Source organism: Piliocolobus tephrosceles, chromosome 4 (genome assembly GCF_002776525.5).
Source record: "Piliocolobus tephrosceles isolate RC106 chromosome 4, ASM277652v3, whole genome shotgun sequence".
Taxonomy (NCBI): Eukaryota; Metazoa; Chordata; class Mammalia; order Primates; family Cercopithecidae; genus Piliocolobus; species Piliocolobus tephrosceles.
In genome coordinates, this window is record NC_045437.1 from 173,671,681 (window position 1) to 173,688,398 (window position 16,718).

General features: G+C 33.2%; 1 protein-coding gene across 3 annotated transcripts in view; it reads right to left on the reverse strand.

Moving 5' to 3' along the window:
- COMMD10 (COMM domain containing 10) overlaps positions 1-16,718 on the reverse strand; it is a 222,621-nt gene that overhangs the window by 139,255 nt on the left and 66,648 nt on the right. For all 3 annotated transcript variants that reach the window (XM_023197496.2, XM_023197482.2, XM_023197487.2), the window contains exon 5: positions 15,349-15,459. In XM_023197496.2, coding sequence (XP_023053264.1) covers positions 15,349-15,459 — 111 coding nt within the window. The remainder of the gene's footprint in view (positions 1-15,348; positions 15,460-16,718) is intronic.

Below are 16,718 nucleotides of genomic sequence, written 5' to 3' on the forward strand. Positions count from 1 at the left end.
AAGAAGGCCCTCACCAGACACTGGATGCCAGTTCCTACATTTTGAACTTTTCAGCCTCCAGTATTGTAAGAGATAAATTTCTGTTTCTTATAAATTACCTAATCTCAGGTATTTTGTTATAGCAGCACAAATGGACTAAGACAGGGTTATTGCTACCTTTTAGCTATGAATAGTGCTGCTATAGATATCTGTGTACATGTTCACGTTTGAGCCTTTGTTTTTAATTCTTTTGAGTATATACCTAGGAGTGGAATTGCAGGGTCCTAGGGTAATTCTATATTTAAATTTTGGAGGAACCACCAAACGTTTTCCACAGAAGCTGCTATATTTTATGTTTCCACCAGCAATTATGACTGTCCCAATTTCTCCACATCCTTTCCAACACTTATTTTCCTTATCAAAAAAAAATATATATATAGCCATTTTAGTGGGTATGAAATGATATATCGTTGTGGTTTTGATTTCCATTGCCATAACGACTAATAATGTTGAGCATTTTTTCATGTTTATTGGCCATTTGCATATCTTCTTTGGAGAAATATCTATTCAAGTCCTTTGCCCATTTTAAAAATTAGATTGCTGGCCAGGCACAGTGGCTCACACCTCTAATCCTAGCACTTAGAGAGGCCTAGGTGGGAAGATAGCTTGAGCCCAGAAGTTCAAGACCAGCCTGGGCAACAAAGTGAGTTCCTGTCTTTACCAAAAAAATTTTATTTATTTAGCCAGGCACGGTGACAGGTGCCTGTAGTCCCAGCTACCTGGGAATACTGAAGCAGGAGGGTCACTTGAGTCCAGAAGGCTGAGGCTGAAGTGAGGTATGACCATGCCACTGCACTCCAGACTGGGTGACAGGGCAACCCTATCTGAAAAAATATTAATAAATAAAATAAATAAAATTAGGGTTTCACGTTTTTTTGTTGTTATTGTGTTGTAAGATTTCTTTATTCATTCTAAATACAAATTCCATAATATAGTTTATGTAACTTTAAAATGTTTTCTCCCATTCTCCAGGTTGTCCTTTCAATTTCCTGACAATGTTCTTTGATACACAAAAGTTTTCCATTTTGATGAAGTCCAAGTTATCTTTTCTCTTTGGTTGCTCATGCTTTTGGTATCATATTAAGAATCCATTGGCAGAAAAAAAAAAGAATCCATTGACAAATCCCCTTAAGATCCCTTTCGGTTAGAAAATTTCACAAGCCTTTGCTAATTCCATAAATAAAGTTGTACCTGGACAATTCTGGTCATTTTACTGTTGAGGACAACAAAGCTGTTATGCTGGGATATTTATGGTACTGCTCTCACCAAGGAAGTAGCAGCACATTAAATATGGGTAAAATTACCCCTTTATAATGGATAGGGCAGAACTTCTTTATGTCTGAAAGAGACTTCGTGTCTACTCTAATATAAAGAAGAAATCAAGAGGGGGAAAGAGAAAGAGAGGAGGAAACGGAAGGAGCAAAATCTCATGGTTTAGAAACCTCATGAATTCATAAACACACACATAGTTTTAAAAGACATTCTAAACTATATGTCTAAACATGTTAATCCCTGAAAAAGGAAGTCTCCCAGCAATAAAAATCTGATATTTTAGCAATTACTAGAATTCCAACAGAATTTACATGAACAGAATTTCTAAAATCTTCTTCTATCACTTTAGTCAACATGTTAGTATACAGCATTTTAAATATGGCTTTAAAGGCAAATGAACTGTTGAAGGACTATTTGAATAAATAAATCATATTTACCAAAAAAAGAAATAAGAAATGGAACATACAAACAACAGTATCCTATGTAGTCATTTAAAATGATGTTGCTGAGTAGACGCGCATTTACTGACAATAAAATATGTTGTTTACAATATAATGCTTTATGGGGAAAGACAACTAGTTTACAATGGACAGATTTGGAAAGATATATGCCAATTAAATATGTCACTCAAAGTGACTACCTCTAGGTAGGATTGTAGGTGAACTTTATTTTCTTACATTTTCTGATTTTTCCTCAATGTTGTAATTTTTTAAAAGTACAAAAGAATTTTTAAAAAGATAAAATCAAGGTTCTTTAAACATGAAATTTATAAACAAGAATTTCTTTCTACACATTCATTTACTATTACATTTCATCTTCACCCAGTACATGTAACTTGTGAAATACATGTTTTAGTTAACCAGCCACAACAATCACAACATATAGTTTCACTGATGTCGTAATAGCAGTTATTGACTATAAGCAAAATTTATATAAATTCCAGATAGTCAACCAATTTTTAAAAGCTTAAAATACGATATTTTTAAAAATACTGTATAATTTGCTATTTCATTGATTATACTTAGGAATCAAACATTTATGAAACAAGCAAGTTAAAAGGGTTTGTAAAAATTAGATATTAATCCTGTCTGTTTCTCCTTTGTGCTGGCAGCAAACGGTAGGATAACTGGTGAGATAAAGGATAATACTGCTTCATCAACCCTCTTTCTATCCCTTTGTTCATCTATGGCCCTAGTTATGGTATATTACCACTGCCTTATGAATATCATTCTCCAGCACACGATAAAGTAATAAAATTGACTGACTGTTCCTTGTGCACTAACCAAACAGCTGTCTTCAGCAGATCCTCAAATACACCATCCAGATACAGTCCAAAAACACAGAACTGATGGTGCTAGGTTGATGCTAAATACCCAAGAAAACACCCAAACCAGACTCATAATCATTAGGCATCTTGGGATGACCACATTTCCAAGTAAGTCCTGTGATGTAAGACTTGAGGATCTGATTCAATCCTTAAAGTATTTTAGCTTTTTAAAATACAGACATGGCATTTCTGAAAGATTGCAGCTTTGGATCATAAATATTAAGGACAGCTGAGAAACTATGAAAAACAAAAATATTTTATATGAAAACTTAATAGAAGAACCTTCACTTTTCCCAATACCATCAAAACAGCCAAAAGTGCCCAATAATTTGTTCCGAGAAATATATAGTTACAATTATTCTTCCTCTTCATATAAGTTTAACTTCCTCTAAATAATTCTCATATAAAGGAAAGAAAAAATCTGAAAAGACTATAATGCGCACAATCCGTTAAAGACATATTTAAGTAGTCACATAGTAACTAACATTGTAAACATGCTTAAAATCTTATTTAAACTATGCCAGGAAAAAAGAGTGTTTCTCAACCCCTTTTACTGCCAAAATAATTGGGACTGGATTCAATATCCAATAATGCAAATTACTTATAAGAAAACAATCTAGACATCTTTGTCTTGAAGTAAAATTTACAGTAATACCCTCAAAATTATAATACCAGATTCAGAAAGCAATTCAAAAAATCACCACTGATGTTCAAAAGCTAATATAATTCAAACAACATACAAAATTCTCACATTTTAATCAATTTCTGGATATAGTATCACTGACGTAGTGGTCTCATTATGAAATTAATACTCTACTATTTCCAGCAGATGCTGGGTATATTATCAACCAAGGAAGCAAGAGATGAAGGAGTAGCCACTGGACACACATTGTGAATTCCTAGGATACAGAATAAATCTTCATATAATTAGACCACTTCAGTTTCCAAGCTGATGCAGGGTAAAGGTTCAGAAAAGACTAGCTCTCAAGTTTTACATGTATCCACTTCTCTCTCTTAACAGATAAACTATACACCTGATCAAGCCATAGACATCTCAAGACTCAAATTAAAAGTCACTGAGTGATCCTGGAAAATAATGCATCTACATGAGGCTCCTCTATAAACCTCAAGGGAAGCTATATTACTGCATTTTCATACTGCTATTAAGAACTGCCCAAGAAGGGTAATTTATAAAAGAAAGAGGTTTAATTGACTCACAGTTCAGCATGGCTGGGGAGGCCTCAGGAAACTTACAATCATAGCAGAAGGCAAAGGGCAAGCAAGACCCCTTCTTCTCACGTTGGCAGGAAGGAGACGTGCCGAGGCAAGAGCCCCTTATAAAACTACCACATCTCGTGAGAACTCACTCACTATCAGGAGAACAGCACGGGGGAACCACCCTCAGGATTCAATTACCTCCACCTGGGGAACCACCCTCAGGATTCAATTACCTCCACCTGGTCTCTCCCTTGACACATGCGGATTATGGGGATTGTGAGGATTACAATTCAAGATGAGATCTGGGTGCGGACACAAAGCCTAATCGTATCAGACTATGGCTAGGTTCCAGCATATTTCTAGATAGTTTCTCCCTCTCATCACTTACCATCCTATCCCTGAACACACATACACAATACTCACTCACCACCTGGCCCAATTTAGACTCCAGGGTCAGTTACTAAAATTTACTCTTTCGTAGACATAGCACACCCTTTGTCCTTTTCACCCTTCACTAAAAACACCTGGCAAAGATACAAGCATGATTAAACCCAATTATCCACCTACTCCACATGTGCACCTGAGCAATTAAAAACAGATGAAGAAAAATACACAACCTGCCAACAGTTCTCATCTCAAATTCATGATCACAAATCACAATTGGGCAATCAGCACTGTGTAGTAACAGTAAAATACCCTAAAATTACCTACTTTGTTCAATTGTCCAATATCCAAAATAACTATTTCACACTTTGTCCTCTGTTTTCAAACCTACTAGGACCACCCCATTCTCCCAATCTCATGACAGCAGCATTGAGAAAATAGAAGCAATCAGATCATTACAACTTTCTCTTTCCACCATCAAAACCACCTCCCTAACCCATCCTCTTTTCTCTCTATGAAGACAAAAGAAATGTTCCCACTCTGATTGAATCCAACCTTTGTGCTGAATCTCACATCTCACTTTCTCAAGAAATGTATTAATATATCCCTCTCCATTCTGCATCATTTTCTCCCCCAGGGGATCTGTGGCATCTGCATACAAACCTCCTCTAATATCTCCAGTCACTGAATCCACATTCCCCTACATCAACTGTCCTATTTCCGAAACAGTTACCAGTATCACTACTTCCACTCTCACCTCATATTCTTTAGTCAGTTTATCCCAATCAGGTTTCTTTCTCCTTCTCTCAATTGTTATTGAAATCATAATTGTCTAGGTCATCAGAGAAGTCCATTTTACGAAATCCAACAGTCACATGTCTGTTCTTCTCTTTTCTGACCTCTCAAATAGCATTCAGTACTGCCCTCCATCTTGAAATATTTCCTTCTCCTGTCCCACAAAGTGATCACCAGTGATCTCCATGTCATTAAATTCATTTTTTAACACTATGAAGTGATTATAAGCTCAGGCTATGGAGTCAGACAGACCTGGGTTCAAATTATGGCACCATCACTTTCTTTCTAGTATCCAATTTAGAGAAAGACACTTAACCACTGAGTCTGGGTTTCTTGATCTACTTAATAGGAAAATACTAGCACCTACTTCATGGCTGTCAGAATTATTATCTTCTCTCTCTGCCCCTGCTTCCCTCTAACTTTACTTAGTCGCAACATGTGACATGATTCACCCCTAAGATGCTCTCTTCCTTTGGTATTTGGCTATTCCTTCCCAATCACTGTCATAAGCTCTTTCAATTCTACTTGTCATTTAAATGTTAGTTCTACTATATCCTCTAAGTGATCTCTTCCATTCCCAAGACTGAAATTATAATCTCAATGATTTCCAAACCTCAATTTCTAGTTTACAATTTTCTCCCATGTCTCAGACTACAAACCTGACAATCTCCACCTGGATATCTCAGGTACCTCCATATTTGAAATGCTCAAAAAATAAACCTCTGTCCTCTTTCAGGTGTTTTTTCCTCCATCTGAAAGCTTCTCTGCCTGTCACAGTTCCTCATTTCTTGCTATTGGTTTCCATGTTTCCTCCTTTGTACTAGTCATCAAACTTACATTTACTGGCTTAACATATGTATTTCCTGCTAGCCCACAAGCTCCATGACAGAAAATAAAACCTGCCTATATCACAAATACCTTGCCTAGTAACTCACATGTAGTAAATGTTTAAAAAATATTTCTTGAACTGAATTCAAGATGTTTAAAAAGTCAGTGCATATTTACTTTACTGAATTTAGCATTTTACTTGTCCAGATGTCTGATTAATTAATACTTTTGTTATCAAAATATTTATATCATTCATTTACATTATTGTCATTTCTAATACATGGAAAGGTATCTAATGAAATTTGAAGGTACTTCTAAAACATATTCTGTTTTAAAAATTCTGTATTTATCAACTGCCTCTGGGTTTCAGAGACTACAGGATTCAGAAGTTAGAAAAGACAAGTGAAGATAGTATTTGTTTCCTTACTACGCAATCTCACAAAATTTTTAAAAATAATTTTAGTAAAACAGTGATATTTTAATTCTGAATTGCCTAAAATGTTTGGAGTATTTTTAACAGAGATTTTTCTCCTCCAAGTCTCTATTATCATTTTCTCCACATAAATACTAACCTCTAATGGTGTATTAATACTGTGTATTTTCACTCATCAAAGACAAGTAGCATCTGAAACAATATTTTTTGTTAGCTTATAAAGTCTTATTATGGATAAATGCAGACTCTCCACTTGACAGCCTGAAATATGAAAAAGAAAAAAAAAACTTACACACACACCCACATATATGGAGGAGGTTTGCATTGCGTTATACAGAAGTTATACGCATATGATTTGTATCAATATACTTGACTATATAATATTGTCTTTTAAAAAGTCATGTTGACCACAAAACCAAAAAAAAAAAAAAAATACATTAAATTGAGGGAAAACATTTCTGTATTGCTGTTATTTAGAAAACGTAAAACCTTGAAGGATAATTTCATTGAGAAATGGATCACAATGGAAAAGGATACAAAACAAAGAATCAGAACACCAGAGTCACAAAGCCTTAAAAATATTTAAACACATTTGATTCCAAATAAGCAGGTTTTGTTTTCAAAGTATCTTGGCAATTATCTAACAAACAAGAGTTATTTCTATTTTCTATAACTGCTTGAGTATTTGATCAGATTGCTTCTACATGTTCTATAATAAAACAAAATATACATAACCAAAGCTTGTTTAATGAGTGCACAAATGTAATACAAAAGTTTAAAAGAGGGGGCGCTATAGTATTACAAAAATATCTGGGCTTTTTACTGGCCTCCTAAAATCCAAAGTAATAAATTACCCACTTATTAAAGAACCTATTTTTGAAATAGTGTTACATCTTTCTCTAGAAGCTATGAAATCTTCTGAATGCAACGTTTGCATTTCTGTGTGTATTTCTCAAAATGATTTCAGAAAGCCATTTATCAACCTAAATAAGATGTTTTGTTTTATTTTGGTTTATACCCTTTCACCTAGTAATCATCCTCTTGAGGAATAACCCTAAATCCTAAGAAGGCTTCATTAATTCATTCATAATGGATAAAGATTTACTGAGCATCTAAGTATATATGCACAAAGATGTTTATTACAATGTAACAAGAAAATATTAGAAACAAACCCAGTATTTGACAGGGGAAGAATTATTAAGAAATCCTAATATGTCTGTCATAGCCATAATATAATGCAGTAATCTAAAATATATTAATGATGAGTTTGAGATAATATAAAAAATGATTTGTCACAGCATTAAGTAAAAAAAGGCAGAATATAAAATCAAACAAGTCCTACAATCAGACTCTAGAGAAGAAGTTTGTATCGAATAAACACTGAAAAAATAAATAAAACAAATAGACTGCCTGCATCTTCGTGGTAAGTCTAACAGCTTTTCCTTTCATGTTTCTATAATTTCTAAGTTTTCTATAGTAAGCACATACAGCTTGGGTAACAGAAAAATGAATCATGATGGTTTTTTTTAAAAGGTAGGCAATATTATAAAATCATTTCACTTGAGAGAGGACAATAAAATTATTCCTGTTTGCAGATGACATTATCCTATATGTTCTTTTTTTTTAAAAAAAAAGAACCCTTAAAATGCCACAAAAAAAGTTAAAATGAATAAATTCAGTAAAGTAGCATACACCTTACAAAATCACCATACAAAAATCAGATGGATTTCTTCACAAAAATAATGATCTAGTGGAAAAAAAAAAAAAAAAAAACAAGAAAACAATCTTCTTTATGTGCCCCCACTTTCCCAGCCCCCTGCTACTATAACACTGCTAGGAGAGCAAAAAGAATAAAATGCCTACAAATAAATATAGCCAAAGAAGTGAAAGATCTGAAAACTATAACACACTGATTAAAGAAATTGAAGACGACCTAATTAAATAGCAAGATAGCCCATGTTCATGAATTGGAAGAATTAATACTGTTAAAAAGTCCATACTACCCAAAGCAATATATGGATTCACTGTAATCCTATGAAAATTCCAATGGCAATTTTTACAGGAAATAGAGAAAAAAAATCATAAAATTCACATGGAATCACGAAAGACCCTGAATAACCAAAATAATTTTGAGAAAGTAAAACAAAGTTAGAGGTATCACACTTCCTAATTTTAAATTACATTATAAAGTTATAGTAACCAAAACAGTATGGTACTGGCATAAAGCCAGACACACAGACAAAAGGAATACTACAGACAGCCCAGAAATAACCCAAGCATACATGTTCAATTAATTTTTGTCAAGACCACCAACAAGATGCAATAAGGAAAGAATTGTCTCTTTAATAAATGGTGCTGGGAAAACTGAATATCCACATGCAAAACAATGAAATTGGACCTTTACACCATACACAAAAACCAAACTCAAAAGAGATAAAAGACCTAAACATAAGATCTGAAACCATTAAACTCCTAGAAGAAAGCATAGAGAAAAAGCTCCTTGATGTTCATCCCAGTCATGATATCTTGAATTATCATACCAAAAGCTTGAGGAACAAAAGCAAAAAATAAGTAGAACTACATCAAACTAAAAGCTCCTGTACAGAAAAGGAAACAATCAACAAAAAATACAGTCTATGGATTGGAAGAAAAATTTGCAAACCACATATCTGATAAGGGGTTAATATCCAACATGTATAAGGAACTCACATAATTCAATAGCAAAATAATAACAATGTACTAAGTTTAATTGATTCTAAAAGGGACAAAGGACCTAAATAGAAATTCTCCAACGAAGACATAAAAATGGCCAACAGATAAATGAAAAGATGTTCAATATCACTAACCATTAGGGAAATGCAAACAAAACCAAAATGAAATATTATCTCACATCTGTTAGAATGACTATCATCAAAAAGACAAGAGATAACAAATGCTGGTGAGAATGTGGAGAAAAAGGAACCCCTGTACACTGACGGTGGAAATGTAAATCGGTAGAGCCATTAAGGACAACAGTTTGAAGGCTCCTCAAAAAATTCAAATTAGAACTACCAGGAATCTCCTGCTTGGTATATATCCAAAGAAGATGAATCCAGTATGTTACAGAGATATCTGCACTCCCATGTTTGCTGTAGCATTATTCATAATAGCCAAGATATGGAAACAATGTAAGTATCTATCAATGAATAAATTGTGATATGTATATGTGTCCATATATACATGCATACATATACATATATACAAACAGACACAGACACATATACACACACATAGGAATATGAGTCAGCCTTGAAAAAGGATATAGTGCCATTTGCAACAAAAGAGATGAATCTGGAGGACATTATGATAAGTGAAATAAGCCAGACATAGAAAGAAAAATACTGCATGATCTCACTTACATGTGGAATTTTTACAAAATGCCTAGTAGAACAGTGATTATCAGAGACAAGGAAAGGGAGAAAATGGGAAGCAGGTCAAAGCATATGAACTTGCAGTTATGTAGGATAAATAAGTCTGGAGATCTGATGTACAGCATGAGGACTATAGCTAATAATATTGTATCGTAAACTGAAATTTTGCTAGGAAAATAGATTTTACGTGCCTTTACCAAACACAAAAAAAATGTAATTATGGCAGGTGATGGATGGGTTAATTTTCTTAATAGTAGCAATCATTTTACTATGTATATTTATATCAAAACAGCATGTTGTATACCTTAAATATATACAACTTAAAAAGCCACTCAACAATGTTAAATATGTGAGAGAATGATTTTATTTATATTTGGATTATGTCCTATCACTTGAATTATCTCGTTTGTATGTGTAATCAAGGGTGAGAAAGTATTCTTTAGTGTGATTTATTCTAATAAAGATATGATACGGGATACCTCAAGGAAAAAAAAAGGAGAAGGCAGACCAACTCACATAACGCTAAAAAATGTGAAGGTCCTTCCAAATCAGTTAATACTAACACCACCTTTAAGATGAAAAGATGTAAATTTTATAACAAGAATTCATGATTTGAATAGCATACATATTTTTCTCTGAGAAATCTGTCCTAAATAGATCTGAGGGCATCTTTTCTTTTTAACTGATATAGCTTATTTGCTCACAAGACATCAACATCATTGATGTCATGTAGCCCTTACAATAATATTTGTTAATAAAAGGCAGCCTCTGTTGAACTGACATCATTTATAACTTTACTTACTACCTGAGAGTAAATGGTGTTTCTAATGGACTAAAAACGTAAAATTGTTTCAACTTAGTCAAATAAAGGGGAAAGAGAAAAATTAAATCTAGAATCCGTGTAACTATAATCCTATGAACAAGTTTACATTTTAGAATAGCTTTCAACACCTTGAAACATATACACACATTACAAGATCAACTGCTAAGTTATTAAATTAACAAGATGATACAGCATCCTACTGATAAACTGGAACTCAAATAAAATTGCCTGGATTCAAACCCTAGGTCTACTGTTTACTATCTGTATAACATGGGAATATTATTTAACTTCTCTGTGTTTCTACATCTCCACTTATCAATAAAATAAGAATAGTAGGAAATCATGCCTGGAAGAGATGTTTTAAACATAAAAAGAGGTGATACCATGTATAGCATAAACACTTAAAAAAGAACTTTTGCCCATTTTTTCACACTAAATAGAATTTGTCACATATTTTGGAAATAAGAATGAAGAGCTCTAAGTCAGAAAACTAGTATTAAGAGTCCCAAATTTATTCAAAATCATAATTACTTTTACGTAAAGTACTTTCTGCAACCTGATTATAATCTAATTTAACATTAAGATAAATAAAAGTTCTGTCAGGGTGATTTTACCACAGTTATTGCAAAGAAAAAAAAAATGAAACACAAGGATCCTTCCTCAAAGATGTACAAATAAAATTTGGAATCCCTGTATTAACAAAACAGGTTTGTCTTTAACAGGAAATTTACTGGGGAAAAAAGTGTACAAAGATTAACAGCAAAATTAAAGTATTTTAAGATATTCAAAGTTAAAGTGTTGGTGTCAGACAATATTATCAACATTTGTTACAAATGACATTACTGTCTATAAATAAAGAACTTTCAGCTGACTACAATGGGCCTAGAACTAGTTACATCATAACCTAATAGTGCCATTCAATTATCTTATGGACTATTTTATGCTTTTTTCTCATGAAGAAATTAATATAAGTGACATAATGTAACAAAAAAGTCAATAATGTAGAAAGCTTTTAATATATTTCATTCTGGCAAATGATCATATACAAATTTCAAAAGTCAAATCATGATGATTTCATTTATTCTATACATAAATGATTAATAAGCATTAATTTTGTTTATGGAAATAAATAGGGGAACTCTATTGTTCTATACAGATTAGAAATGTAAACACTTAGCATTTCCTTCAACTACTGACTTCACAATTATTTTGAATGTTATTTCAAATAACACTATGAATGCCAGAAAAGGTTCGGTAAGCAAAGCACTCTACTGCCCCCTAATGAAAAAAACTTTAAGTCAGAAAACTCAATTTGAGGTATCTGTGGAACAGGAAAATAATCTCACTTTCCTAAACACAGTAGACAAACATTAAGACAATTAACCAAAAACAACTAGAATACATATCAAAATACTGCAGGAAAGCTACAATCACCCAGTTTTTGTGATAAAATTAGTAGCAAAACAGGAAAGCCTCGAGACAGAAGTGTTCTAAGAAAGGAGACTACAGTCAAACAGTGTTATCCAGTGTGATAGCAATTAAAACTTCACTGCAGGCTACATTTTTCATGTGTATGTTAGAAGGGAAAAAGAAGACAAGGAGCTCCTCATAAACCACACTCTTCAGTGAATTACAGTAAGTTTTCAGTTCAACAGCTCGAAAGTAAACACCACCAAAATACTCCCTCACAATTTACAGTGACACTAATCCTCCCAATAGTTTAATATATATATATTTTCAGGATAACTACCCTGTAAAATCCACATTTGTGAGAACTGTACTCAATGCTTCCTGTTTTAAACAAACACCAACTTCATAAGTATGACGGTTTTGTACTTTAAGATACTTTATATCCTAAACTAAGCAGTGATAACATTTAATCTCCCTTTTGGTAAAAGCTTTCCTTTCCTTTAATAAACTTGTTTTTTAAAACATGCTCTATACCCTCATTCCTTTTACTTAATATTCCAACCTGTGAAGAATTCTCGTTTCATAACAAAGTAAATATTTGAGAGAGGAGTAGTTAGTGGTCCTTAATAACAGGAGTCACATAAAAATTAACATAAGGAACAAGATGAAGAGTACAAAGAACAGAATACAAAATCCTAAAATCAAGGAGAAGGTAAACAAAAGAAAGAGCAGTAATTCCAGCCAGCAGTACATTGAGGAGAACAGGTATAGCAGTTAACCGGTCCTTTATAGCTAGGGCACACCATATCACTTGGAGATGGTTATGTTTCTGCCTAGGTGATGGTAGCTCTATACCTCATTATGTGTCTATTGTTTAGGAGATAAAAGACACCAGCACAAAATGTGTACAATACCATAAAAGAGAAAGGCAATACAAAGAAGTCACTTAAGTCTACATACAAGATGAAAGGGAAATATCTTTTACGTATGTGTGCTTCTGCTCTTCTTCCTCAGCATATTTGTTAATGAAAATGGTGCTCTAGCTCTGCTAGAGTTATAAGATTAATCAAGGTGCATATATACATTTATTCAAAATTTCAAAATACAAACACACAGAAAAACCTAAATGTACTCAAGCTCATATTTCAAATGAGTTAGATTTCACATCTAGATATTCACATCTTCCTGAATAATCTGAATGTCTTATTAACATGGCTGTCTTACAAGAAGCATTATTCTTTTATTCCTACTGCCTAAAAATATAACAGACACAGAGGCATACTTTGAAGATGTAATAAAGAAGCTAGGAGGACTTGAGAATCCCAAAGACAAGCATTGCTGAACTCATGATGCTTAAAGCATATCCAATGTATGTGGTGAAAATAGTATACTTCCAACATATAAAATGCTTTTAGCTATGCAGACTTAACATTAGGTAGTCACGAAAAGTAAAACACAGGAAGTACATAGCTACTTGGAATGTGCATGTATGCATGTATTTTGACTCATGGAATAGTTCCAGTCTACACTAGTGAGTTCCAGATCATCATCCTATACCTAAAGGAATACCTTACTCAGTTCAAAGAAGAAATAAAAGTGACTTTCCAGGCTCTTTTTCCCCTCCCTAATTTCCAGTAAGGATATATATGAAAAATATAATTAAAAAAAAGGGGGGGGGGGAGAGTGAATGCAAGGAACAAGGGAAGAGGTAATAATTTCATCAGGAAATAGTGAGAACTTTGAATTAAAACAAATGGATTGATTTCTTTTAGCTAGAAACAAAACAGTTTTATTGATGATGATAGTAGCAGCCAGCATTTATCGAGCACATGCTGTACTACTGGGCACTGGACTAAACACTTTACATATTCTAGGTATTTAGTCTTCATAAACATTGTGTGGATAGATACTAGTACCTATATTTTACAGATAAAGAAAGTGAGAATCAAGGATTAAGTAATTTGCCAAAGGTTACACTACACTACACTCAGAGCACACAGTAGTCTCCCTGCCCATGGTGGGAGGATACATTCCAAAACTCCCAGTGGAGGCCTGAAACCATGGATAGTACTGAACCCAATATATACTGGTTTTTCCCATATACACAAACCTATGATAAAGTCTAATTTATAAATTAGGCTGTAAGAGATTAACAACAGTCATAATAAAATAGAACAACCATAACAACATAGTGTAATACAGTTATGTGGACGTAGCCTCTTTCTCTCATCTTACTGTACTGTACTCACCTATTTCAAACAGGAGGGGGTAACTGAAACTACGGAAAGTGAAACTGCAGATAAAGGGAAACCACTAGACATCCTCTAACAGCTTGACTCTAACCACTAAGTTCATATTACTTTCCAGCGAAAATCTATGAAATAAAATGATACTTTTGAAACACTGTAATAAACTAATACATCATATATAAGACTCAAGTCAATTGCACAGAATTTTATTGTCATATAACCTGGGCTAGGTACTTCTGAAAGAAGCCAGAAACGTGCATAATAGAATGAATAGTGAAAGTTTTAACAAAAAAGTAATAATATTCCCATTCTTCAATTCCTGTTATTAATAATAACATTTCTTCCATTATTCTATTATCACATTCAGTCACTGTAATCTCCTTCCTCAGATATTCTCTAATACCTCATTTTCAATTCTATTTTGTCTGAAGATGAGATAGTCTTATCTACTTAGGAGGAAAAAGTCACTCCCCCTTTTCTATCTTAAAAGATAATCAATGACAATATAAAATATGATAAAAAGCTCTTGTCATATCTGAAAGATGTATTTCCCTATATGTTGCAGTAACAAAAACTATTTCATGGCAATGCTTTGATCTTTAATAATCATGTTCAAGTTGTTCTGAAATTAATAATAAAGTAAAAATCACCCTGTGGTATAAAAAAAAAATTCTATTTCTCAAAAGCTAGGATTTAAACACATGCAAGCATACTACACTACTACACACACAAAAATACAATTCAGGTCTCCATCATATTTATTGTTCCAGGCACTAGCTGGACAACAAACAATATTCCCTCTACCACATATATTCAACTTAAAACATGAAACACTCAGGAATATTCTCAAATACCTAAAACATTAAAATCATAATTTTATGTGGTCTTCACCAATTTTTTTTTTCACTGCAGAATTTAAAAGAAGACATTATGAAATGTTTTTGCATGAAAGGTACTTTGCAAGATAAGCTATTTCTTGAGATAAATAACAGTGATATTTAAATCTGACATCAAAATCTATCAAAAAAGATCCACTTATTAATAACTGTTTAACTGAATTATGTTTAAAATTTAAATCCAGAGAGCAAAGACTGCTAAGAATAAAAAGTTTAAGTCCCAACAAACAAAATACATCCTTTTAATGGGATACCATTTCTTACCTTTGAATCTTCATTGTTCACTCCGAGTTGTAACACAGCTTGAGGAGATTTTAGTTTTGCTTGAGCAGAGTGAGCCATCTGAAGGTTAAGCTGCCATCCAACCGTCTCTAGCTTTAAAAGACAGGTGTAGATTTGAATCAGATGGTACAGAAGGAAGAAAACAGTCAACTTTAAGCAAATCTCCACTCTGCAGAAATGTGTATGGGTAGGCTGGGCTTCATAAAAAGTCAGTTCCAGGGCTCCTTTAACCTACATACTCTGCGAATTCTCCCTTTGGGCTTACTAGATTGGCCCCCTGCCACGCCTGTCAAATTTAACAGCAAAAGTCATCTTTAAATATACTCTATTCTAAAAATAAAAAATTCTAATACCAAGCAGTGAAATACATTAAAAGAGCCAATGGTTTTTAAATATTAAATAGTAAATTACTACTTTAAAATAGTATTTTTTAAAACTAATGGTTTTTAAATAGTTACAAATTTCAACTAGTGAATAGCATAGATTGGTGAAAAGCACTTTAATAACTTCCCATCATCTTTCAAAAACCTTTGCATTAGGTACTATACAGGTAAGATTTGCTTTTTTCTTTTTAATTTAGAGGGAAACTAAAGTATCCAGATGGTAAGAGGTTCACACTTTTAGATACAATGATATTGAAATAGTCAGGCAGAGAACTCCTATCTACAACCTAGCAAGTGTTACACAACAGACTATCATACTTTCCAAGGTACTCTTACTATCGTTCCCAGTTATGACAGAAACTCATCAGAACATTTCCTTTGAATTTATTAGTTAATACAACAGCAAAATTTTAATCAAGTAAGACAAAAATAGTAAAGGGAGACTAAGGCAGAGAAACTTTTCTTATAAAGTATTAAGGAGCACAGATGTGGCTTTATACTGAACTTCAGCAGCTTATTGGTGCCTCCAGCTTCAAAAGTTTAAGGTTTTAGATTTAATTTCCTGTAAATCTCAAGTATCAATATTTAGGGAAGTTCTGTGAAACGCAATTGTCATATGCCTCTGAGAACACGACCCTAATAATAGATTTAGTAAAACTACCTTAACAATACTGGGTAAGAATGGCAGGCTCACAACAATTTTTCCTTGACTAGAATACTAATCACTTAATTTGAAAGACTGTTCAACAGCTAGAATCACAGCAGTGACTCAAAGCCAAGTTGGAAAGAGAGCAATGAAAGTATTATCTATTTGAGAGAGGATGTGATGAGAAAATAAAGATACAGTTCTGTTCCTTCTGGCACCAAACCTTTTAGAGGTTATGGGTAAAAAGAAGGAAGATGTTGTAGAGATATAATCTGTAATATCTCTATAATACCTAATACAAAATCAATTTAATGGTACATGTT